Below are 27,350 nucleotides of genomic sequence, written 5' to 3'. Positions count from 1 at the left end.
TGCTTGACTTCGCGATATATATATATATATATATATGCAGTTAAAAGGCTCTCTTATTTAAGTCTACTTAGCAACTTGCCAGCCCCGAGCCAAGCCCATGCCAAAAGGAATCAAAGCTATATTAAAAGTTGAGCCGGCCAGGTGGCACAGCGGTTAGCGTGCCCGACTGCGAAGCCAATGGCTGCTGGTTCGAATCCCGCTAGGGGCATGGATGTTTCTGTCTATGTGTTGTCTTTTGTTGTGTGTGATGTGTGAATGTGGCCCACCCTATGAACGGGTATCTGTGGCAGTGTGGCGTGGGTAATGTTGCTCACCTCTGTGACTTAGGTTCACACATGTCCACTGGGTAACGTTAAATGAGCAACACTTCCGGCATCTTCCAAGGTGAAGAACGAAAGTTCAGTACCTGCCTTTGTAGAAAAAAAATATATTAAGGAGGTGCTCAGTGTATTTTTTAACTTTTCTTTTGTAATTACTCAGTATTTTGTCAGTCTTATCTCGGAACGCTATTTTGAATCTCTTATAACTCCTGAACTGTCAGCACTAGTCAGCATCGACTAATAGAAGCAGTTTTAGCCCCCTGTCCGGAAAACCGTTTAAATATTTTGATTATTCCGTCCGGAAGTTTGGAAAAAGGATTTTTTTTTTGCGTTAGTTTAACATTTGACAGTGTTATAAATAAAATTTCAAACGATCCTTTTTAACATTTTATCACACGTTTTTAAATTAATTAAAATTGAATTTGTTTAATTATTTTTTTACAAGTTAAGACATCAACGCGAATGGCATTTGGATCGGTGCTATGAATTACTATTTTTAAAAATATCTGTAACCACTTGTATATTTTTTTCATAATTTCGTGCTTCAGGGGAAAATATAAAATGCAAATTTTTCTCAAAGACTTAATAACACCTGAAACAAAATAGTATGAAATAAAATAATTTAATAAAAAAAACTATTTTTCTAAGGATTTCTACGAGAAAGCTATAAATAAAATATTGCTTGCATTTAGTCACAGTTAATTTTCCAGTTATTGTGTCCATTTTATATAAAATTTACCTTAAAATGTGCAGTAAGATTTTTGACAAGAAGCAAATGTAAAGCCGGTGGTTTTCGAACAAGAATAATAAATCCAAATGAACCATTCTTTCTTTTCGTCTGCCTACATTTAAAAATTTGAAGATATTAGTGCAATACATTTTTATATTAAATGAAATTAACATAAAACCTGGAAAAGTAGCTGAAACTATATGAATGCATTATTTCATTAATTAGCTTTTCATGCAGACCCATGAAAAACTTGCTGTTTTTATATATTTCTTTATATTATATTATTACTGTTTGCTTTGGAATTCATTGTTAGATATATTATTTTTAATATATTTCAAATTTTCAGCAAATGGTAGCTACATATTTGTGGATGTCAGCAAGGCAAGTGTAGGTTCAGTTAAATTGCTAACAAGATCCTTGACATCGGACTACTGCGTTCAATTCTTCTACCACATGTATGGAGCTCATATAGGAGATCTGTCAGTTTATGCTCAAAGTGTCTATGGATCTGAAAACGTTCAATATTTCTACAGAGAAAGAACACAAGGAGATCGATGGAAGCAAGCGAGATTCAGTGTTTCACAAACTGCAAATATGCGATACAAAGGCTACAAGGTTAGTTCTTATTTTAATTTTTGCAACTAAATAATTTATCGAGGGACCGAGTTGAGCAATGGAAAAGAAAATTGATCAGTAGTAGAAAAATTTTTGATTGTGTGTTATGTGTTTTACATGCAACTTGAAGTGCACAAAGTTACCTTAAGAGAATATCAATTTTTCCTAGCAGCAAAATACACGGTTCTCAGCAGATCACCGAAGTCAAGCATCACTGGCTGCGGTCAGTGTGCGGGTGGGTGACCACTTGGATCAGTCTGCGTAGGGACCGAGGGTGTGCGGTATTGGTCCTCATTAAACTGTTCTACCGTAAAGTGCTCGACTTCGCGTGCAGATCGTCGGGCTACCGAAGCGGGGGTGCCATCCCCTCTGCAGAGGATCAAAATTGCGATGGCATGTCTTCGGATCATCCTCAGGAATGTTTCCCAGACCGTCGCCAATAGCCCATTGTGCAGCTCTAGTGCGACGTTAATGAACTACAAGAACTACAAACCTATAGAAAAATAACTTGGGCCCTTATTAGACCAATATTCACGAATCTTGGCTCAATAAGGGGTCAAAGGGCCGTTATTTTCCGATATTAGCCCAATAAAGAATAGTTCGATTCTCCCGATATTTTACGGCCACTTCACGAACAATTCAATTACGTTCTCTCAAAACTGTGGAACAGTGTTGCCATGTGTAATATTTCAAAACACTAGCTGTGAAAAGAAAGATTGTTCACATAGAGTTAGTATAGAAGTGTTTCCATAATTTTTCTTCAACTCCTCTATTCTGGGTTCCCGCTGTCCTTGAAAATTTTGCTCGAATCTTGGCTCAAGCCCGCGGTCCTTGAAAAATTAATTCACGAATCTTGACCCAATCTTGTAAAATATTTCAAAACACTAGCTGTGAAAAGAAAGATTGTTCACTTAGAGTTAGTATAGAAGTAATTCCGTTATTTTTCTTCAACTCCTGTATTCAAGGCTCCTGCGGTCCTAGAAAAATTTTAGTAGTGGTAGTAAATTAAGGTTAATGTAAGAATATATTTCGTATTTCAATGTCCCACTTTATTGTTAAGTGGTTTAGCAAGCCGGAATTTTCATGCACATATTCTTTCTTTGGAAAACAATTTTCAGTGGTGGTTACATAGAGCTTAAAGTATTGACATACGTTTAATTTTCGTTACCACTTTTTAAAAATTTCAAAGCCAGCGGGAAGCCAGTGTATTTTCACTTTGCATTCATTCGGTTGATATTTAACTCGCACAATCGTACAACCTCGGTCTTCAAGCGATAAACTTTCCTTTTTCTTAAAACGTAGTTTTAATTGACTGTCCATTGAATGTAAGTAAAATCTTTTAATTAATCTTATATTTTATATGCGTAGCTTCTTTTATCACTATATATATATATTTTAAATGTAATTTCAGGTAAGTTTTGTGGCTAAAGGAAGAGCATATTCTGGTGTATGGGGAGATATTGCTCTTGATGATTTGGAACTTACTCCTGGAAAATGCAAAGATACAAAGAGTAAGTAGGCTTCTGGTAAAAAAAAATATTTCAAGAGATTATAAATCTTAGTAATCGGTAGCTGTATTATTTTAAAAGTATCTAAGTTGTAACGTATCAAGCTATATTAAGTAACAGTTCTTTGCTTTATAAAAAAAAATTATTTCGCAACAACAAATACAGTGACGAAATTAAAGTAACCGTAACGGGCTAGTAATAATCTTGCAAAAAATACAGAGAAAAACAAGTAACGGGTTAGCATAAACCTCAAATTCAAAAACAAGTACTATCTCCTTTAACTCTCTGTTGATCTATCAAAATCTCGTGCTTTTTAATTTATCTTGTTAAATATACATTTTTTTTTTAAATTCATACTTTTGTCAGCCAGATATTTTTAAGACTATATAAAGTAAAAAAAAATGTCTAATATTTGAGCTATCTCCGATTTAAGTAAAGTAAATTTTTGGGCTGATTCAGTGTTTTGACAGGGAGTTTTTCAGATTTTACGGTTTTAAATAGTTGAACTTCATAAAATTTGAACAACTAAATGAAAAAAAGTATATGGTAAAACAACTGTTTTTATTTTAATGAAAAACATAAGTGATAAAATTTCATAAATGTTGTCAGCGAAATTTGTTAACCCTTTTTTTGCGCAGTGGGTCCAATCTGGCAAAATTTTTCCATAAATATTAACAACGACTGAAAGTGTTAAATTATTTGCTTTGAAACTTTCATGAATTTTTCGCAACCTCTATTATTTAAACAATAAATCAAAGACAACATTTTTAACGGTTTTCTATGATGGGCCAACATGAACTAGACGGTTACCATCAAAAACCAAGACTGACAGTATAAAGAACCAATATATGTATTGGAACAACTTTATGTTGAACCAACATGAGCAAAACCTATGGTAAATTAAAACATATGGTAAATTTCTCTCAGTCACTTTTTACAATAAAATTTGGGTTCATGCGCATTACAGGTTCACTTTTTAAGTAGTCCGTACAGACTACCTATAAGAAACCGTGTGGAGGCTTTCTGATGTAGGAGGTGATGCCTCAGACGCCCAGTTCCACTACAACGAACGAACGAATTTATTTAATGGCCTCCAGATGTTTTATCATAATTGTGCAAACAGTGCGGTTTTAATTCAATTATGAATATAGTGGTAAAATGTTTCTGTTTCTTCTCCATTTACTTCCTACCATTACAATGTCAACACCACAAGTTACACTAGAAGAAGTTCTACACTAGAAGATGTCTACACTAGAAGTAGTTCATGATGTCTGGGAAAAGGGCCGTGAGTGACCAAATATGCATAGTCTCGGGATCAGGATCAGTTGATTTTGTCTTTTTAACTCCAAATGATTGTGTTCGTTTTATTAGTGGTAAAAAGAATCTTGAATGCAAAGGGTAGCTATTGTTCTTGTTTTTTGTGTGCATTAAAAACTGTTTTTTTTTATTTGCAGGAGATGCTTACGATGTGTGTTCTTTCAATGATTATGACTGCGGATACACATCTACCCGAATGAGTTCATTGGGATGGGAATGGAAGAGTATTCACACAACTTCAAATTATTTTTCAAAGCAGCCATCCCAAGATCACACATTGGGCACAAGTATTGGTGGATACTGGTTTGTTGGAGACAGAGGTTACTCCGCCAGTCAATTGAACACAGTGATGCTTACTAGTCCTCTTTATGACAAGCCCAAAACTTCACTGAACTGTTTACATTTCTATGTTTATTTGGATCACGAGGGCACCTCTATGTGGTGGGGAGGTGTAAAAGAAAACTTTATACAAGTCTTTCTGAATTTCCCGAATTCAAAAGATCCAAGTAAGTTCATTTATATGTATGGTTTGGGGCAATCTAATGATACGTCACATTTTTAAATTATTCAGTAGAGAGTTTTTAAAGAGTGTGTTTCAATATTTCAGTGTTGTATTGCTATTTACTGAAAATTCGCTACCTTTATGTTTTTTCTTTAAATAACAGTAACTTAATATNAGGTAGAGGGGACTTAAATAAGCATATTTCGTATAAGAGTGTGTGTGCGGTAATGCCGCCTTGAGCCGGTAGGGAGTGCTGATGACTGCGGCGTATAAAAGCGCTTGCTAGCTGGATTCCCGCACGAATCTCAGACAGCATGCATCGTTTCACCAATGTGGAGCTCGCCGACGCGCATTTCATGTATGGGGCTGCACAAGGAAACGAATTAGCTGCTCAGAGGATGTACAGGGAGCGTCAGAAGTCACCTGGACGCTGTCTACGGCCAGCATTGGATAGGACGGGGTGGTCCAGTTCCCAGGTCACCGCGTTCTCCTGATTTAGCCTGCTTGGATTTTTTCTTTTGGGGTCATATTGAAAGCCTGGTGTACGAGAGTCCTATCAGGAAGATCTTGTTGCCCGCTTGTCTGTTGCTGCTTTACATGTGCTCGACATGCCTAACGTCTTTTCTAATGTACGCCGATCCACGCGCCGTCTCTGTGAATCTTGTATCGATGTTGGTGGCTGCTCTTTCGAGCACCTCTTGTAAACTGTTGATAAATTTTTATTTTATTTTGTCTATACTTGTCTTTTCAGTTTCCTCTGATTCGTACTGCNATGCGCCGTCGCTGTGAATCTTGTATCGATGTTGGTGGCTGCTCTTTCGAGCACCTCTTGTAAACTGTTGATAAATTTTTATTTTATTTTGTCTTTACTTGTCTTTTCAGTTTCCTCTGTTTCATACTGCTTTACAAGCTAGTGCTTTAATGTGCCATTACCGCACACACATTCCTATCCGAAATATGCTTATTTATGTCCCCTCTACCTACCTTTAAATTTTTGACACATATTTTAGGACCACCCTGTATATATATATAAAGCTTCTATTAATCTTTGTATGTTATTTCTTTTCTATAAAACAATTCCTAATTTATTATTCCAATCGAAACACTTTCTCACACTTTTAAAAAGTCACATCCTGTTCTTATATCTATTTTCGGCTCAAGTATGCATTCATTAAAGGTAAGACATTCTTCCCTTTTCTTTTGTGGGAATCGCGCAACCTATTTAATAAACCATTGGTAATTTCTAAGATTTCCAACTTTTCCCTAAATAGAGACATTCTACGGATTAACTTTGCAAGATTGTCCCTAACTTAAAACTTATAATCGAGGAGCACAACTTTTCGTAACCACCACTTTTATAGCTGTTCTCTGTCTAATAATTAATAAATAAATTTTGTACCCTCCTTCCCTGCCTCAGACCATATATATACTTTGGTATTCCGTACACTTATACATTTTTAAGGTTCAGTGCAGCTGCCCGGAATACATTTCTCGGTATCTCATACACTAATGCTTCCAAAATATTTATAAATTATTTTAACGGCAGGCACAGAACTTACCGTTCTTTGCCATGAAAGGTGATGAAAGTGTTGCTTATTTTGCATTGTCTGGTGAGCACCTTGTGACCAGAGTCACGGGGCGAGCAACATTACCCACGCCACACTGTCCGTTCATAGGATCCATATTCACACATCGCGCACAACAGAGGAGAACGCACAGAAAGAAACATCCATGCTATAAGAGGGATTCGAACCAGCAGCCATTGGCTTTGGAGTCAGGCATGCTAACCATTCGGTCACCTGGCCGGCTGTTTTTAAAATATAATCAAATAAGGTATTGTTGTAGTGATTATCACCGAGTAGCATTAATAACCTTATAAGCCAGTTAAATTTGAAATTTAGGTTTCATAAAAATTAATTTATTGAATAAAGAAAATGGTATTTTTCCGTAAACATCCACTTAGTATATTTTTTTCAAGAGAAGAATGCGTGATAATATACCAATTATGGAATATCTCATGATCCAAACTATCAACTTTTTTCACTGCCTAAAATATGACACACTAGCAACCTTTCTTTTACACTCACCTCCTTGGACGAGATAAATCATCAACCTTTTTCACACTCACCGCCTAAAATGTGACACACCATCAACCTTTTTCTACACTCACTAACTTGAACGAGATAAATCATCAACCTTTTTCACACTCACCGCCTGAAATGTGACACACCACCAAACCTTTTTTTCACGATAAACCAACAACCTTTTTTTTTACACTCACCACTTGAAATGGAACAATCTCTCATTACTGCACCAAATGGGAACGACTTAAACTGTACAACACAGTAAGTTGTGTTTAAAAATTAATGCAGCGTCTGCAGAGCTTGCTTGTTATAATTTATTGTAACTTTGTATAAAAACCACTTTAGCATTCTTTTACAATAAATGCAATTACTTATAGTTCATATTTTTAATTTAGTAGAAAGAGAAGTGTTTTTAAATTACAAACCTTGGAATTTTTTTATCAAATAAATTTACCTCAAAGTATTCAATTTATAACTAATAGAACTTACTTATAGGAATATTTTTACGGATTCATAATAACTTTTGGGCATTCATACTTTTCATAATTCTTTTTTTTTTAGTAAGTAATATAAAAACATATTGAAAATATTTTTGCTGTAGAATAATTTAGTGTTAACTTAATTTTATTTCTCGACAGGAAAATGGATAGTTACGAAAGCTAAGAACACAACAGAGCATGCAGAATGGTCATACGTAGAAGCAAAAGCAGAAATAACGCAGAAATTTCAGGTGAGAAATCAGATTTTATTTTTAAAATGCAGAATCTTTTATTTGTTCATAAGACTTTATTCTCCAAGAGTTTGTGGTGTGTAGAGTCTTCGTCTCACACGGATTGAACCGTAGTAGGATCCCTCGCCCTAAAGGTTAGGTGTTTTATTTTATTTTATAACAGTCGATGAACAGCCGACCCAATTTTCGGGTTTACGACTGCTAATATTCAGCTCCGTAGCCCTGTAATTTTGATTTCAATCCAGTAGACAAGAGAACTTCAGGATCAAGTATTGGGAGAAAGTTGCCTTCGTGGAGAACTTTTTGAGGGAACTAACCCGCATTTGCGTTACATGGAGAGGAAAACCACGAAAACCTCCCACGGTTAGCCTGACGGCAAAGGGACTTTAACCCATGATCCGTCTACCACTGAGGATATTTTATGTCAGCACTGTGGTCGGTGCAAGCCCGATGAGGATTCGAAACGACCTACGATAGTGGGATTCTGTGTCAAGAGAGTATTTGTCAGTATTGTCTTTTCACCATTAAGGATACATCCAAGTCAGTTGCCAAAGGCCCATTAGTGCAGCGTTCGTAGGAATGTTAAGACAATCAATCAGGAAATTGTAAATATATTTTCATAATATTTCGTCAAGAATTTAGAGACCCATGCTTTCGTTATGTTATTAAAAAATATGTAATTATAAATTGCGGTCCGTGGTCGGTGCCAGGAGGTTTTCGGAAAAAGTCCTGAGGGTTTGGACCAGGCCTGTGCTAGCCGGCAGGCCTCCCTTTCTTACCAAGGCAAATGTGGTGATGATACTCGTACGTGACTTGGTGCTGTATTTTTGTTATTGCTTTAAAGCGTCTTCTTACATTTCGCGTAGGGGTACTAGGGGTCTGCTTCACAGTAAATTCGAGACATTATGTTATTAAAAGCTTTGAAACCTCTTTTGTCTTATTTCTCAAACGAAAACTTTATTAGCCTTAAAAACTATGGAAGAGAAAGTCGATATGTTTTGAGGGCACAAAACAGATGCCCATTATCAAGTCTGACCAACGCGGAATGAGGAAGACAAAACAGATATTAAAAAAATTAATTAAGTTGCCAAAGTAGAACAATAATTATGAAAAACAAAAAAAGAATCCATGGAAGCCAACGAGAGTGACTGTGACCGCTAATCAGGGAAGGTTACATTTCCCTGAGGTTTGAAGGTATGGTGAAAAACTGATATCATTAACAAGGTAACGAGCATCTGTGAGGCATTGTTTACGATTTAATTTTTAACTCTGCATTGAATGAGATCAACTTTGAAAGGATTGATTTGAAAGTTAAGAAGTCATAAAAGCTCTATGTACGAAAAGTAAATTTTTATACTTGTCTCTATTTACGCAACTCAAATTGCTATGAAAACGAGTGAGACATTCTTCCTTGTGTATGTTTTTTTTTATACTTTGAATCGAATAAAACTATACTCGTGTCACAAGAACAAATAGTTCAAAAATTGCAAGCATTTTTATGGGTAAAAAGCACTACTTTAGACAAGTACTTTCACACACTTTTTACTTTGCTATCTAAAAACGATCTGATCATGTAAGGTGTATTATTCAACGTAATTTTTTTATACTGATTTGACTGAATGATGAATGACTTTTGACTGAATGACTGAATGAATTTGACTGAATGACTTTTGATGACTGAATGAGATAAAATTCGAGTAGATAGGATAAATGGTTTAGGTATAAAGGTTTCTTTTAATAGTATGCATGATTCAAAAATAGGTGTTTTATGCAGAAAAAAATCATTTCAACTTTGAAGTATTGTTTGGTTTCATTCGATTAAGTGAGAAAAATGCTTTAAAAACGATTTACTTGTCTGCATAGTTATATTAGATTCGTTAAATAAGTGAAATTATACAATTATACATTTTATGTCCATAACCTTTGTAACTTCACAAACATTTATCTTATCGATTCATGTTTTGTATAATTTAATTCAGTCTATAAATTAAAGCGGAAAATATACCTTTTCGGAAAGCCCTTTGTTAGCAATTTAAAAAGTTTACCAATGTGCATGTAATAAGAAGCACTTTATATACAAAAAACCCCGGACAACTTTCATTCGTTCTATAGACTCGTCAATAGTCTCATTTTATTTAGCGTAAAAATACTATGTGCCAGTTATTTAGTACAAGTATGATGTATGTGTTTGATATCAGATGCGTAAATAGGCACAAGTACAAAATTGTACTTTTTGTACGTAAAACCCTAAGTCTGTAGCTCTAATTAAATAAACTACAAGCCTGATCGTATCGGAATTGGTTTCATTCTATTCAGCGTAAAAATTACATTGGAAACAATGCCGTATGTGCCGTGTAGAAGAAATTCAATCCCTTCTCTCAAATCATCCTCCTTTCCCTCAAAAAAGGAGAAGCGTACAGAGTTGAGTAGAAAAGTTTTCATTTGTAAGGACATGATAAGGACATTATTTTTTACCAAGGAAAAGTTTAGTTTTATTGAACTACTGACAATTTAAGTTTTGTAAAATGTCTAATTTTTTCGTTACAGATTCAGTTTACTGCTGGATTACAAACGCCCGTAGAATCAATTGCTGCACTTGATGATGTAAAACTTATTGCTGGAAACTGTCCTGAGGCCGGTAAGTAATTTATTTAGATCATTGTTTTCCACCGGGTGGTTTGAGAACATTTAGGGACTTGAGAAAAACATTTTTGTCATGATGGAATTTTCAATGGCTTACGTCATTGATAAAATAAAAAACAAAGTTATTAAACTAATTTTAGCCTTTATTAGCTTAGTCATTTTTAAAAGGAAATTGTGGGCACTAATAAATGGAATAAAAACATTCCAATATGAATAAAATTTAATTTGTGTACTCAATTAGAAATTTTGGAACGAGTTGAAACATAATATCGCAGAAATTCATTACAACCTTAATATGGTTCCAAAATGCCATTCAAATATTACTTAAGCATTCTTTTGGCAGTTTTGGATCCCAACTTCCCCCTTGACAGCAATAAAGCAAATCAGAAAACTTCTTCCGTGATTACGTAAGAAAAACACAATAGAATCCACTTTGTATTTTGCTTCACTTTAATTTATAATGTAATAATCTAATACTATGATTGAGTTCAAATTTAAATGTAACTTTTCTTAAATCAATTTTTTAAAAATTTATTTTATGAAATTTTTATAAAATTCATTTTATGAAATCACTTCTGTTGGGTTTTTAAACTACAAGAAGAAGTTTTTTTTTCCATGAATTTTTTTTTCTCCAGATTTAACTAGATTAACTCTAGATTATTTCAAATTTAAAATCTTCGAAGTATAATCTTTTCATAAATTGTTTGCCACATTTTTTGTTTACCTATTAAAATAAAATTTTAAAAATAAGGGAATTTCAGTGTTATTACGTAAGCATTATTCATATCTCTTCTCTCTCTTAAGCAAAACTGAGCAAATCACAAACCCCTTCCCCTGTGTGCTTACGTAATATTTAAACAACCAAGTTGAACCATGGTACTCCTTAAACCTGATTATACGCTACTACGGTTCAATCCCTGGACAGAAAAATATTTCAATTTATTGACTTACAAAGGTTGCGGGACATTTAAACGAAATTATAATTCAAGGTACCAATAGTATGGCTCAACTTTGAGCCAGTTTTTTTAGAGTGATTCAGTTTGTGATATATATTTTACTCTTTTTAAGGTTTTTGTGATTTTGAGCAGAGCAAGTGTTCTTGGGTCGATGGTGTAGGAGATTATAATTGGATCAGAAAAACACCATCTTCATGGAGTAACAATGAAATTGGACCCGACGAGGATAATACACTTAAGACTGATGATGGTAACGCATCTATTGATTTCTTTAAATTATGCCTTTTTTCATGTCCTTAAAACAGGGTAAGATGTGATTGATTACAGTTTACGATTATTCTGTAAAAAATACATGAAATAATCATGAATGCTAGCAATCAGGAAGATATCTAAATATAACTGTATACAGTAATCACAGATCATTCGTATTTGCGATGAAAACCTTTCTATTATTGTGAAATTGACAAATCTACAAAAGTTAAGACAAAGTATCTCGATGGATTTTTAAATTTTCTATTTAGACATCCTACAATGACTGAGAGCCAATGTGACATCAGAACTGGACATCGATGAAAGGTTTTAGTGAAACATGATTCATTTTAAAGAGAGATAGCTCTCTATTTGTAGCAGAATGTGGATCAAATGGTCTCTACAATGAAGTGGAACCTAATCTAAGATTTATTAATTTTTGCTCTTTTCAATATAATAGGATTTTTTTTTAATACAGTTTAGTGTCCTTAGTGTTTTAATACAGCTTTGTTTTCTTAGTGTTAGCAAAGATGATGTATTATTTTTTTAATAAATTAGAATTGAACGCATTTTGCTTACTACTTGCAAATAATTTTTAAAGGGTATACAAATGGTCAGATAGACAAGTAATTATATTCTCAAATCGTGATAAAAGTTTTGAAAAAATTCAAATAATTTTATTTTGAAGTGTTCTGCTTCAGTTCGATACCACTTGAAAAACTATTTTGTTCGAACCTTAAATGTTAGAGGCCATGATATAATTGACTTATATTGCTGTTTTGCTATTAAGACCATCAAAAGTCTCAGATGAATTTTAAAAGTGAATTATTGCCGGAAGCTGTAACATTATTTTTAGTTATATTTTTTTTTAGTTTGGGTACACTATTTCGCTTTGTTTTTGCCAACGATTCTAACGTACTAAGTAATTGTTCTAAGTTGTTGATCCTCCGAAAATTCTGAACCCCTGATTTTTAGAGATGATCTCTTTTTAACATTTGCAACTAAATTTAGCTTTTATACTTGATTTGAGAACTCAAATAATAAATCAAATGGTTCACTAGATAATAGTTTTTCAGTGAAAACCTCTAATTTTCGGAGAGGAACCTATTTCGACATTTGCAATTCAATATAACTTATCTAATGAACTGAGTTGAAAACCCCATCATTAAGTCAAATGGTTTATCAGATATTCGTTTTCTTTTTGAGTTCTTCAAAACTTTTGTCTAAAAGAAAAAGAGTCTTTTTCAAAATGTGTTCCTAAATTGAATTTATCCAATCCCCATTTTTGCAGGAAACTACATGGTATTCAACACGAAATACAAGAAAGCTGGTTCAACAGCAAGCTTAGAAAGTGAATATTTCCCACCCAGCAAAATCAGTTATTGCATTAGTTTTTACTACTATATGAAGGGATCTGGTTTAGGAACATTAAAGGTAAGTTTAAAAGCAAATATAAGATTAAAAGCTATTCAGGGTGGTGTATTTTTTCTCTTGCTTCCATTATATGTTCCTTTCAGACCCGTTTTACAAGCGTTTTTACAGTTAAACAAAAATAAACATTGTTGTCTACATGTTTCTCATAAATAAGTTATTTATTTAAATGGAATATATTGTATTACAAAGTTATTTGGTTTCATTAGCTGTTTTTTTTAAAAAATACTCATAGGCGTAGTTGGAAAACAGAATCGAACACCTTTGTCTATTTCCTTAAATAGGTATATTAATTTTCTTAATTACGTATATTAAGCAATGTCCGTTTTCTTAAATATACATTTTGAGCTATATTGATTTTCTTAAATACGCATTTTGTGCAATGTCCATTTTCTCAAATATACATTTTGAGCTATAATGATGTTGTGTCACAACAACCAGAAATAAGACGTGAGTTGTACCAAACAATTTATTTAAACATTCACACGAAAAATCACAAAATATTACCCAAAGAAATATCTCTTCTCAGAAAAAAACTCTTTTTCAACTACACAAAAAAGAACATCACTTCTCGTGTGTGTCTCTCAAGCAACAACATTTTAGCATTACCTCTCGAGGAATTGATGCTTTTAGCTCAGTTGCGAGAAATTGATGCTTTCAGCTCAGTTGTCACACTGTTACGTTACAATGATTTTTCTTAATTACGCATATTGAGCAATGTCCGTTTTCTTGAATATACATTTTGATATACGCTATAATGATTTTCTTAAATACGCATTTTGTGCAATGTCCATTTTCTTAAATATGCATTTTGAGCTATAATGATTTTCTTAATTACGCATACTGAGCAATGTCCGTTTTCTTAAATATGCATTTTGAGCTATAATGATTATCTTAAATACGCATTTCGTGCAATGTCCATTTTCTTAAATATGCATTTAGAGCTATAATGATTTTCTTAATTACGCATACTGAGCAACGTCCGTTTTCTTAAATATGCATTTTGAGCTATGATGATTTTCTTAAATACGCATTTTGTGCAATGTCCGTTTTCTTAACCAAGCAGTATGAGCAATGTTAAAAATAAAGACCTTACTGATTAACCATTAATAGGTAGTGATAGTCGTGAATATTTTTTAATGTTTTAAGACCCTGCTTCAAATTTGTTTAAATGAGTATTTTTGGAGAAAGTGCATTTTTGTGACGAAATTATATTTAATTTTAATACATGTTATAACAGTCTAACTTGAGATATGATATTTACAAGATCAAAATCTGACCAATAGTTGAAAAGTTATTAAGGATGATTCGTTTTTTTTAAAACTTTCGCTCTGAAATGTGCGCTCCGGTAAGTATTTTTCTGAATTTAAATATAAGTTAATATATTATATAGTCAAAAATATTTTAATTTTTTTAAAAATATCATAGAAAAATAACTGATACTAAAATGTGTTTTAAATTTAATTCAGGTTAATGTGAAGCAAGAAAATTTTACCGAAGCTTCAGTGTGGACTTTAAAAGATGAACAAGGTGACATGTGGAAACAAGGCAAAACTATACTGAAACCTAGTTTGATGTACACAAGGGTGAGTTTAAATTAGATTTAATGCATTTAATTAGAATTGTTAGAAAAAGCGTCCATTGCTTTCAATTCTAAAACATTGAGTTACGGTATGTAATTTTATCTTTCAGGTTGTATTTCAAGGCATAACAGGAAAAGGAACGAATGCTTATATGGCACTGGATGACATTCGTATTCGATCAGGAGAAACGTGCAATTTGACACCACCTACAGCAGATCCACGATATGAAGGTAAAATCATTCATATTTATACTAATTTATCATTATTGAAGGTAAAATCATTCATATTTATGCTAATTTATCATTATTTAAGGTAAAATCATTCATATTTATACTAATTTATCATTATTAAAGGTAAAATCATTCGTAGAAGGTAAAATCATTTATGAACCAGCGGTTTCCAATTTTTTTTAACATCTGTGGATTCCCAAATGATTATTTAATTTTATTTCACATCCATTGTTGAACAGTTGACCCTAATTTTGAGTTTATGACTACCACTGTTCAACACCATTGTCATGAAATTTTGAACCCAATCCAGAAGACAAGCGAACTCTTGGATCAAGTATAGGGCGAAATGTTTGCCTTTGTGGAGGACTCCTTGATAGAACTAACCTGTCTTTGCATTACATGGAGAAGAAAACCAAGAAAACCTCCTATGGTTAGCCTGAAGGCAAGGGGACTCTAACCCATGATACGTCTAACAGGACATAATATTTCCTGTCAGATATGGGATCGATGCGAACCCGGTGTGGAATTCGTATCGACCAGGTATCGCTGAGATTCGTACCCGGGCCACCTAATTGGGAGGCGAGCACTCTATCCTCTGAGTTACCACGATGATTTAATAATGATAAGAAATAATGATTGAACTTTTTACAAGGAAACCCCGTCTCTATAAATAATAAAGTAGATAAAAACTATGTAAAATAAAGTATATAAAAACGATTGTGAACGTATTAGCCAATATAAGACTACTTCATTTTGAAAATATTTAAAAAGAGTAATGAAATTCTTTTATGATAGTTTAATTAGCAATCATCAATAATGTTTTATATTCGACAGTTGATTTTAAACCCCTGGAAGTTTATCCAATTTAGTTTTAAATTTGTTGCTGGATAAGTGAAAACAAAAAAAACGCTATAAAACGATGAAATAAATAAGTCACGTAATAGTTTTCGTTGAAATGAAAACTAAAAGCACTGTTACAAAAGTTGAAAATGAATATCAGGGAAACACATTTTTTTGTTCATGAATTTGATCATTTTACTGTGATTTTAGCAGTGCGATGAGAAATATTAATACAATTTAAACAAGAAAATTTGCTGTTTCTTTTTTATTGGTATTTTACTTTAAATAAATTCAAAAAGACAACAAAATCCCATCCATCAGAAAAAAAATCCCATCTCACGGAATTTTCTGCTGAACCCTAGGATTCCGCAGAACACTATTTGGGCACCGCTGTATCTAACATCTCATACAAGTTTATATTGGACATAGCATTAGATTCCTGCTACTTAGCTAATGTTACGAATATTGTAATTTAAATGAACAGAGTTATTCGATGTGTTTGAATACTAAAACTAAGTAAATTTGTACATTGTAATAATCGTGTATTTCTAGAGTTCGGTTCATTGTTTAACCCATTTTTGCCTAGCGTCCATTTAAAAGGACGGTTCCTATTCTCAAAAACAACAAACAATGTGGTAAAATATGTGTTCTGCTATCAGGATTCATTTTGCGAAAACCTGTTGGATCTTTTTACTATAATAATAATAAAAATATTTATATTTGTATTCGAAGTGAAAGCACGAAGCGTTTTTAAAGTTAAAAGTATAAATAACAGACAGTATATTCACTGGATATAAATGAATATACACTAGCATTTATATCATATTAGTGTTTTTCATATATTGACCACTTTTTACGACTAGGCAATAATAGGCTAACAGTAAAAAAATTCAGTTAAGCTATGTGCAATTTCTTTAGCGTGAATTTCGAAGTATGCCGCAATTTTAAGCGCGCATTTCAAGCTTAATTTCCTAAAATTTTTTTATTTATTAAATATACCTTTAGAGTTACGTCTGTTTTTTTTCAAACAAACATTTAAAGATATGTCCATTTTCTAAAACTTTTATTTTAAGCTATGTCCATTTTTTAAACATATTTTTTGAGCTACATTCAACTTTTTCAAATACACATTTTAAGCTATGTCCATTTTCTTAAATGGTACATTTTGAGTGATGTCCAATGTAATAAAAAAAAATCAGTGACGTCGTGCGCTTTTGTCAAAGAAAACTAGCTTGCTTTAATTCACACATTCCAATTAAGATCATTTTCCGTGAATGAGACAAATGTAATTTTGAGGTGATTATTTAAATTTAATTGAATCTTTCAATTTTAGCCATAGAAAAACTGAGCTGCACTTTTGATAATCTGAACCTATGCTCATGGAAACAAGACACTGAAACTCTCAGCTGGAAGTTCGGCAATGGATCTCAATTCGATAGTACTGGTCCTAAAGAACCTCTCAATGGAAAAGGTAAGAAAGAAAAACTGTTTTATAATATCTACTAAAACTCGTCTTCTAAATTATTTTGATGTGATAAGATTTATTTCATTTCCAGGGCATTATCTTTTTGTAAGTTCTTACGAAGGCAGCCAATCAAACAATGAAAAGGTGGCAAGAATCTCATCTCCAAGTGTTAGTTCTTTCTATCCTGAATCAGCATGTTTTTCATTCTATTACCACATGTTTGGTGCTCATGTTGGACAGTTGCGCGTGGTTTTAGTGCTGATGAAAGATGACTCTACACCGATTGCAAGACAGGTCATTTGGCGAAGGAGTGGCACTCAACCAGATCAATGGATACAGTTTAGAGATTCTTTAAATGTTACTGCTGGTGAATATAGGGTAAGCATTTTATTTAATTAGAAATGAATGGCTAAAGAGGAGCCAATGTTTGGCTTCATACACACAATGTTTGGCTTCATACACAAACATTGTTGACAAAGACATTGAACAGGACCATTTATTGGCTACACTGAAAACGAACATTTAATATGATACTTTGTTAGCTACACCGATGAAAACATTGAACACGAACTTTTATTGGTGACATTGTAACACTCAGTGAAAACATTGAACAAGATCCTTTATTCGTTACACTTACTTAACGCATTGAATATGATCCTTTATAAGTTACACTGACAAAATAAATTAAGGAATTGAATATATACTTAACATTCATTTGACTGCTCATTTTGACTGCTTTTAATTTCAATTAGAAAAACAATGATGTATATAATGACACAAATTCTTAGAATTTTGTGACTTTTTGTACAACATAAATTTTTTTTATTGTTAATATTTACTAATAACTTGTTATATAACTGTAAATATTATAAAAAATTTTAAAAATTAATTTTAAACAAATTTATTTACGCATTCACATTTTGACTGCTTTTTGGCAATCTAGGTATAGACTAATTTTCCGTCTTTCTAGTGTTAAAAAAGTATTGAGCAAAGATCTTTTGCTTGCTACAAAATGATAAATAGAGTTGAAATTTGAACTCTTTATTGGCTGCTCGAATAAAAGGTATTTAATAAGACCGTTTGTTACCAATACAAATAAAAACATTGAACAAGGTCATTTACTGGTAGTACGTACAAAAGACATGGAATATCTTCCTTTAATGGTTACGCTTACAAAAGATATTAAACTGGACCCCTTATTGGTTACTTTGAAAAAGAATACAAAAGAAATGATCTTACATTTAAAATGGTACTGAACATGATTTTTCATATACAAAATAATAAATGGTGAATGCGACCCATTAATGACTGAACTGATAAAAGGCATGTAACAAAATACTTTGTTATCTAAACTGTTAAAAACATTGAACTGGATCGTTTGTTAGTAACACTTACTAAAGGCATTGATCAGGATTCTTTATTAGTTACACTTACAAGCATTGAACAGGTTTTTTTTATTGGCTATGACAAGGAGCACTAAAGAACTGAACTAACATTTTTACAAATTATTGAACAAAATCATTTTTTTAGCTACAGAATAGTACATAGTATTGAACAAGACCCTTTATTGATTATATTGATAACAAGTATTTAATCGGACCCTTTATTTGCTACACTGATGAAAACATTGACCAGGGTCATTTTGGTTACAGTTACGAAAGATATTGAACAGGACCATTTATTGACTACTCTAACAAAGAACACTAAGGAACTGAACTTAACAGTTAAAGTATTGAACAAGATCTTTTAATTGTTTGATAAATAATGATGAATAGGACCTTTTATTGATCACACGTATAAAAGGCATTTAATAGGAACCTTTATTAATTACAAAGATAAATAGCATTTAATAAGACACTTTGTTAGCCATATTGATAAAAATATTGAATAGGATTGTTTATAGGTACACTTATAAAAGGCAGAATTCCTTATTAATTACACATACATAAGGTACTGAACAGGACCCTTTATTACCATGTCTGGTAAAGAGTTGTAAGTCATTCTAAAAAAATGTAAGTTCTAAGTTATACTTAATTTTGTTAGGAGTTATAAAAAAGTTTCTTTCTGTATTGTGATAAAATTTTTTTATTTTATCAGTATTAGCGTTAATATCATTCATTTAATAAATCACTAATTATTAGGAGTAATTAATCCATACTGTGACTAGGACAGAGTAATTAAAAAAATAATATGACAAAAATGCTAAATGAAAAAGGCTAAATTTGATTTATGAAACCGTTTTAGATTGAAATCGAGGCAGAGGGAGGTTCTGGATTTGCTGGAGACATTGCTATAGACAACATACTACTAGACATAGGTGCATGTCCTAACATAGGTAAGATGCAAGACTTATTCTGTTAAAATCTTATGTTTTTTTTCTATGCATAACTTTGATTTGATTTATAATATGCAGATCATAAGGGCCACGCAGTTTTCGGTGTTCAATTTAATGAAGAATTATAAGATTTAGGAACTTGAAATTACTAGAGTGCGCAGAAAAGTGTACAGAAGTTGCGATGAAATAAAAAAAAAGTTACGATAATTTGTTTGAGAATTATTAACTGTTAAACTTTTTGGGAAAAATACCTTACGGATCACTTTACAGGCTATAGGAATGCAACCAAAGGAGTTGGAATTCGGCATGCATAAAAGGCCACATTTGTTTATGAACTTAAAATTTTTTTTCTTTTAGAAATCAAAAGTTATTGCAATTTCAAGCGCTTTTATTTTTGAGAATTTCGTTCTCAATTTTTTTGTTTTTGCGATACATTTTTTTCTGTAGCTCAAAATATATAAGACTTAGAGACTTGAAATTAAGAAGTATAGGGAGTTCGACAGAAATCAGATAAAAAAATCAAATTCGCCAATTAGTTCGAGATTTAGAGTCTGTTACGACACTGGAGCCAGTGTGTCTCCTGATGGAGTGCTGTTTTTGCTAATTTAAATACCTTTAAAATTTCGTTTCGCTTATTTTTGGTTTCTAATGTATTTTTTTTAAATTGCTTACTTAAGACAAATTTGGTTTTAGCTGCTTTTAGCTCTTTTCAATTTTGACTCATAATTTAAAAGTTTTATCCTAATCGTAAAGTTTTTATCTTAAAATTTGTTTAAATCAATTTCATACTTTGATTGTTTAAAAGAAATTCATTGACTTATAAAATATGTAGATGAAATTAAAATTCGACGTGTTTCAAGCGCTCAAAAATAGGCAGCCAATTTCAAGACTTGACGAATGGTTTGCTTTTTGTGTAAGGCTCATTGAGTTGAAGGTATGGTGCACTGTTTGCTGTGTTAATCTTTTTCAGTACATACTGCAAAAATATTTTTACCAAAAAAAAATAATATAAGTAACTGAATAACTATATTTTATTGTTGAAATATCTTAAACGTAATTGTCACTGATTTGTGACTGTTAAAAATTTATATGTGAAAAGTGGTACGATTTAGGCCTCTAGTTAAATAAAATAGTAAAAAATACTAAATAATTATTGAAAATTATTTTTTGCTTGAAGTTGTCTTTGGATAAACGAAGTTTATAGTTATATAAATTTTATAGTTATCCAACATTATAAATTTTCTCAATTCACTTGAAAAGTTCTCGGAATATGGCAAAATAAGCAAAAAATAAAATTAACAATAAGGAGTGTGAATTTCCGCTGACCAAATGATTGGGAATATATTTCCCAGATTGTGCCTCCGATATTTTGATTCTCAAAAATCTGAATCTGTTGAAAAGAGGATATATTTATTAAGAGAAAATGTGTTTTGATGTTTGGTCTCGTAACTTAAAATATTGTCTACAAAAATTAATTAGCATATTTGAGGTTAACCCCTTGGACTATTATTATCGAGTCCTAGAATGTGAATCCTGTCATTAGATTAAGTTATTCATGGTGGTTCGTTTTATTTCGCAGTGGAACTTTTAAATCATGTGAAATAAAAATTACTTTTCATTGTTCTTTTATTGAAAATAATTTTTGCATGAAATGTAAAGTTTGAAATATGAATCAAAAGACTCGAATTATTTACGAGTTTTGAGACGTTGATTGTAGATAATTATAATGATATATGTCTGGCAGACACAATAAAATTGTTTTAACTAAATTATTATGCCTTTTCATTGTAATTACTTTTCCTGAATTTAACCTATTGGCATTAGCCAACAATGTATATTATATGCTTTATTTGCAATAAACTAAAAAAAGAGAATCTTTTGATAGATCTGTGTGATTTTGAAAGCAGTTTATGTGGATGGAAAGTAGAGGGGAATAAAGGTGACTCTTATTATTGGGAGAGAGGTGTGAAAATGACCAATGGACCACCTAATGACCACACAACCATGACAGAAGCAGGTACGTTTCTTAAATTCAACTTTTTCACCCAATTTAAGTAAGAAATAAATGTTGAAGGAGTTTCCAATTGAATTGCAGAGTTTAAGCAGCGTCCAGAAATGGAAACTAATTTTAGGAGTTATTTTCCTTTTTGTAAATTCCTAACAATTTTTAATTCAAACAAATTCAATGAATTTCTGCAATTTTGTAAATTTAGTCAACTTTTAGTTAACATTTTATTTATGATAATGATTTGTAACACGTCGTAATACTACATCACATAAATTTTTCCTTTAAATTCTAGTGCATTTTTTAAGTTTAAATCTCGAAAACTTTTGGAATTAAATTTTTTTTATTTGCATTGTAACTATTATTTTTTACTTTGCAATCGTAATTATTAATATTGAAATATTTATTCAACTAAAAATTTAACTTGTTTAGTTTTTATTCAAACTCATATTATAAATTTGAAAAAAAGTGTTAATTGAATAATTCTAAAAAGTTAAAACTGAATAGTTCTAAAAAACTTAGAATTTTGCAATTATAAGTTTTTTTAAGAGTTATTCAGTTTCCTAAATTTTTGCTTTTCAAATTGCCTTATCTGTTACCAGACACAGTAATAGAATTGGGATTATTTAATTTCTCTTAAAAAATTTAAATTTTCATACTATTATTAATAATAAAGGTTTATATGAAGTACTTTCATCTAGAACATGCAAAAATAATGGAAAGTATGATAACAGTCAGGACAATTTTCATCGGACTTGGCCAAAAAAATCCCTCTTTTTAAAATGTCATATCAATTACCAGATACAGAATAGTCATATCTGTTACCATAAGAGAAATTTCAGGCTAGTAACAGACATGACATTATTTATAAATTTTTCTTTTAGAAAATTTAATTTTCATATTGATATAGGCTTAAATGAAGAACTTTTATCTAGAATATGCAAAAATAAAGGGAGATCTGTATAACAGACAGCACAATTTTCATCTGTTTTGGAAAGATAAATCGGAAGTCGTTATGGAGAAATCTTCAGAGGAAGGCATTGGCTGCCTGGTCAACTATGATGATGATGATGATATATATATAGGAGTAATTAATCCATANCATATATATATATATATATATATATTATATATTTACCTATTCCAAATTATACAGAATTTTTAAAATGCTTGAAGTGCCAAGGATCAAAAAATAAGAATAGTGATTCATTATCTTTTCGCTGAGTCCTTTACGTATTCACTTTTAGGGTATTATTTGCAAGCTGTGGCTGAAGATGAATCAAAAGTAGAAGATAAAACAAGTCTTGTAAGTCCTACCTACAATAGTCGATGGGGTCCGCACTGTTTAACATTCTGGTACTGGAGACCTGGATACGCAGTTGGAAAGTTAAGCGTACTCACAAGAATAAATAGAGTTGACAATCTGCAATGGCAAGCGACGTCGGATGTAGGAAAAAATTGGCACTTTGGACAAGTGACAATTAATGAGAAGAAACAACTGCAGGTAAAATTTTTGAATTCCCTAAAATATTTATATCTAATGCAAGGTTGCTAACTTTCTAAGCTTTCTGAGAAAATTTTTTCTACTGGTACCTAAATTTATATTTAAATGTTTGAGTCTTTGTTTTGTATAACTGATTTAAAGTTATTTTCCACACCATTGCTTGCAAATGATTCAAAGTAGTATATGAAAAGCTACTTTGTTTCATCTCTCACGTGGCAGTGCTTTTTAAAATTAGGAAAAATTGGCCAAATTTTTCTGTGAATAAACTTATCGATCTCTGAATAGACATGCCTTTTTTTTTAACAGATTCGAATTTACGACCCTCAAAATAAAGGGGGTAGCCACAATCTGGGAAATAGGGTACCTATAGTTTGGTCAGGAGAGCTGTCAAAATTTTTGATCCCTTAATGTTAATTTTTGTTTACTTTTCCACGCAAAAAATAGATGTCAGTAAATATGTATTATTCTATTTCATAATAGTCGAAAAATGCTGAATTGTAAGTATAAAATTTTTTACATAATTTTAAAGTACTTAATTTTAAATGGAAAAATGCAAAATTTAAATAAAATCGGTTGAATAGTTCCTGAAAAATCGAATTTCAACAATATGATTTTTTTAAAAACCATTTTGATCAGTTTCAATTCGGTAAATAGTCTGCGACTGTACAGAGATTCTTAAATTATGTTATGTAACGTTAGAAAAATGTTCTAGAATAAAACTATATTAAAAATATATCTCGTTAAGTCTTTCAGAAACAATTACCACAACATCAAACATATGCTCTTTTGAACTTTTAGGTTGGAGTCTTAATTAATTACTTTTTCAATAATTTAAATTTTAACGAAAGCAATGTACTAAGCAAGTAATGAAGAAGAAAACAAAAGACTGTAAGATAGCTCACACTTATTAAAGAAAAAGGGCTACGTGTAAAAAACAACACATTTCATTGGGTGAACTATATTCTAACCATTGAGTCATTCCCTGGTCGCGAAATTACTGATTTTGGTAATCAGAAATGTTCATTTAGATCATAAAATGAAAACCTTCGGGCTATTTCCTTTTTTTTTTGGACCATTTTCTTTCCCTTTTTCCTCTTTTTTTAAAATCTTAATTTTATGCCAATGATATTATGATGACCCACGCCTTGAAGTAGGAAATTGAGTGGCATATCCACGATATTCTGCCGTTTTCATGCAAAATATTCTTTAATATTGTAGACAAAAGAGAGTGTGTGCTTTTTATCCGATAAGCTATTCTATACATAACCTGATAAATTATATACTTTATGAATTATTAAAAAAGTTAAAATTTTTAACTGAAAATCAGAGTTTTTATATAAAATAAGTCACTATTTGTAAGAATCTTGGGGAAAATTAGATTTCAGATGATTACACTGGAATTTTTTTTCTTCTTTTTTTTTGCATGAGATTTTTGAACGGATCTTACATATTTTCAAGTTTGCAATCCAAGTCCAATCTACAATTTTTATGCAATGGAATAATCTATTGATTCGAGTTTTGAAATTCCACACTAGGAATTTTTAAAATTCACTCAAGTGACTACCTAGTTTCCCCACTTCCATGATACGTCGGAAGTAGAAGGAGGAAGGAATAACGTTATGGTCATATGTGTTTTTCGTAATTTTTATTTTTCAAAGGAGCATGCAATTGTATCTAAACCAATACATTACTTATAAACTTGTACATTCCGAGGGAAAAAAAACTAAATTAAAAATACCATTTTGAAAAAAAAAACTTATAGCTATCGGAGCAAAAACTAATTTCAGATATGAAATCCCTACATCCGAATTAGATGAAATCAAGTAATTGTATAAATGCAACAAAAAGTAGCTCTCTAGTATTATCAAGTTTATAAATCTGAAACGAATTACAGCAATTGTACAATTTAACAAAAAAGTAGTTCTCAAGTATTATCAAGTTTATAAATCTGAAACGAATTACAGCAATTGTACAATTGAACAAGAAAGTAGTTCTCTAGTATTATCAAGCTTATAAATCTGAAATGAATTACAGCTCGTTATTCAAGCCGAGAAGGGAACAAGCAATGCTTATCAGATGGCCATTGATGATATCTTAATTAAGAACAGTGTGTGCGGGGAGCCAGCTAATTGCAATTTCAACAAAGACTACTGCAGTTACTCACAGAATGCTACTTCAGACTTTGCCTGGTTGCTTGGAACCGGAAGAGTGGTCAATAGCCAGCTGATAGAAAATCCTCCTTCAGACAACAGCTTCGAAAATGGTATGCAAATTTGAACTTGTATTATTTTCAGTATACAAGGTGTTTCGTAAGCAATGTCAGTAATATGCATTTTTAGTCCTCAAATGTATGTATTTTAGTATACATAACACATTTAGAGTATAAAAGCATGTAGAACAAAATTAAAATTAAGGATAAAAATGAATAAATTTAAAAGAAGTTTTATCAAAATCGGTTGAATCACTAATGAGGAAGGGGGTACAAAAACATCAAAGCCAGTGTGGTTTGTTGGAGATGCTGTTAATAATCGTTTTCGAAACTTTCTCTGACAGATAAAATGTTTCTTTAAGTTCTGCTTTCTTCACTAGTAATTCCTTCGGATTTCTATTGCGATTTAATTTTTCCACGTAATTTACGACTCTTAGTAAATAAATATTTTAATTCTTATTTAAGAAAATGATTATTAAATCTATATAATTCCAAAACATTTGGTATGAAGTGAAAAACAGAGAATTTCCATAAAATAACTCTTTGTAGAATTTTATTTTCTCATTTATTTTTTTGTGAAAGTTAGATTGTGTCAATATTTCTTTACGCTTCAAAATTGTATATGTTTATAAACAATTGCACACAATTTCAATAGTAATTCCTAATTAACTTCCTTAATAGTTAAGCCTCGTCACCATAGTCACCACCACTGCGCTAGACGAATGGCGAAGGGAGGTCTTTCGATAGATAGACTATATAAGTCAAACATAAATATTCAAAGTGAATCAGTTAAGAGGCTCCGCCCCATTCGAGTAGTGTATTTCTGACCTCGATTAGGTTTTTATTTATTTTTACAATATGTTCAATTTTTAAATCTAAAAGGCCATGTTTACTTGATTTTATTAGGGTAACATTTATTTTAATTTTTCAATTTGCAAATGACAATACTAAATCTATGGTTAAAAAAGTACATAATCTATATTCTATTATTGTATATTATATTTGTAATGCTGCAATTTGTGAAATATACTTTTAAATTTTGATTATATTTTCAAGTTAAAGAAAAATATGTAATAAGCTTGGAGCAATTTAATGGTATACCACAAACTTAAATTGCTTCGAAGACCGATTTCTAAGAGTGGTTTTGGTGAATGAAAACACCACGATTTTCATGCAGGCTATAATTTGTTTCTGTGTATAGAGATTTGTTTCTAATAGAAATTTTTGAAATTTGTAAATTACTGATCTAGGAACAATAATAAGGAACATGAGATATTAAAATGTCGCCTTCGGAAAATCATTGTTGTTTGATCATGTCGTTTCATCATTGTTTTACCCCTAAACCCATCAATATGTTTTATTTCATCGATTTTATAGAAGCATTATAATGAAATTAGCAATCTGAAATTTCTTTTTTTTTCTTAGAAACTTTGAAATATATAAAAAATAAATAATTTTTATTAATAGGTATGTATGCATATGCTGATATGACTTCACCAAGCTTGCAACCTGGACAGGTGGCTGTTTTGTCTAGTGAAATTTTACTGGGATCAGCTTATAAAGTTACATGTGTCACATTCTATTACTACATTGGCGGAGAAGGTATTTACAACCATCATTATTAATAATTATAATAAAATTTCGGTATTTTATTTGAATAATATTCCTGATATGTATTTATTACTTGATAACTGACACGCAAGAGTAATGCAAGGAAAAAGTGTGCTTATCTCCCGTTTTTAAGTTTTATATTTTAAATTTGAACTTGTATAACAAGTATTTCAAGTTAGAGTAACAGACAAGTTTTAAACAGGATTGGCAGTACCATGTTTGCACAGATTGGATGAATGAGAAATATTTGGATTTGGATTTAATTGAATGTAGAAAAATGACAAAAGCTTATATATATATATATATATATATATATAAGTTCAAAATGAAGAATAAAACAAAGAAAAATTATAGACATATGAAAAAAAAGGGTGGGAAATAATAAGTAAAAAAACAACAAACAACATTTTATAAAAAAAAAAAAAAAAAAAAAAAAAAAAAAAAAAAAAAAAAAAAAAAAAAAAAAAAAAAAAAAAAAAAAAA

At 31.4% G+C, this 27,350-nt stretch overlaps 1 protein-coding gene across 1 annotated transcript in view; it reads left to right on the top strand.

The window, feature by feature from the left end:
* The window catches only part of LOC107445048 (MAM and LDL-receptor class A domain-containing protein 1), a 157,602-nt gene that overhangs the window by 11,712 nt on the left and 118,540 nt on the right, over nt 1-27,350 (top strand). The window contains exons 3-18 of the mRNA XM_071185771.1: nt 1,397-1,665; nt 3,077-3,176; nt 4,628-4,996; nt 7,715-7,806; nt 10,354-10,444; nt 11,518-11,655; nt 12,946-13,088; nt 14,555-14,671; nt 14,778-14,898; nt 17,072-17,209; nt 17,295-17,581; nt 19,448-19,538; nt 21,424-21,555; nt 22,791-23,047; nt 25,082-25,310; nt 26,724-26,858. Coding sequence (XP_071041872.1) covers nt 1,397-1,665; nt 3,077-3,176; nt 4,628-4,996; nt 7,715-7,806; nt 10,354-10,444; nt 11,518-11,655; nt 12,946-13,088; nt 14,555-14,671; nt 14,778-14,898; nt 17,072-17,209; nt 17,295-17,581; nt 19,448-19,538; nt 21,424-21,555; nt 22,791-23,047; nt 25,082-25,310; nt 26,724-26,858 — 2,709 coding nt within the window. The remainder of the gene's footprint in view (nt 1-1,396; nt 1,666-3,076; nt 3,177-4,627; nt 4,997-7,714; nt 7,807-10,353; nt 10,445-11,517; nt 11,656-12,945; nt 13,089-14,554; nt 14,672-14,777; nt 14,899-17,071; nt 17,210-17,294; nt 17,582-19,447; nt 19,539-21,423; nt 21,556-22,790; nt 23,048-25,081; nt 25,311-26,723; nt 26,859-27,350) is intronic.

Source organism: Parasteatoda tepidariorum, chromosome 9, assembly GCF_043381705.1.
Source record: "Parasteatoda tepidariorum isolate YZ-2023 chromosome 9, CAS_Ptep_4.0, whole genome shotgun sequence".
NCBI lineage: Eukaryota > Metazoa > Arthropoda > Arachnida > Araneae > Theridiidae > Parasteatoda > Parasteatoda tepidariorum.
Note: the sequence above shows the minus strand (reverse complement) of the source record. Positions and strands in the feature narration are given on the sequence as shown.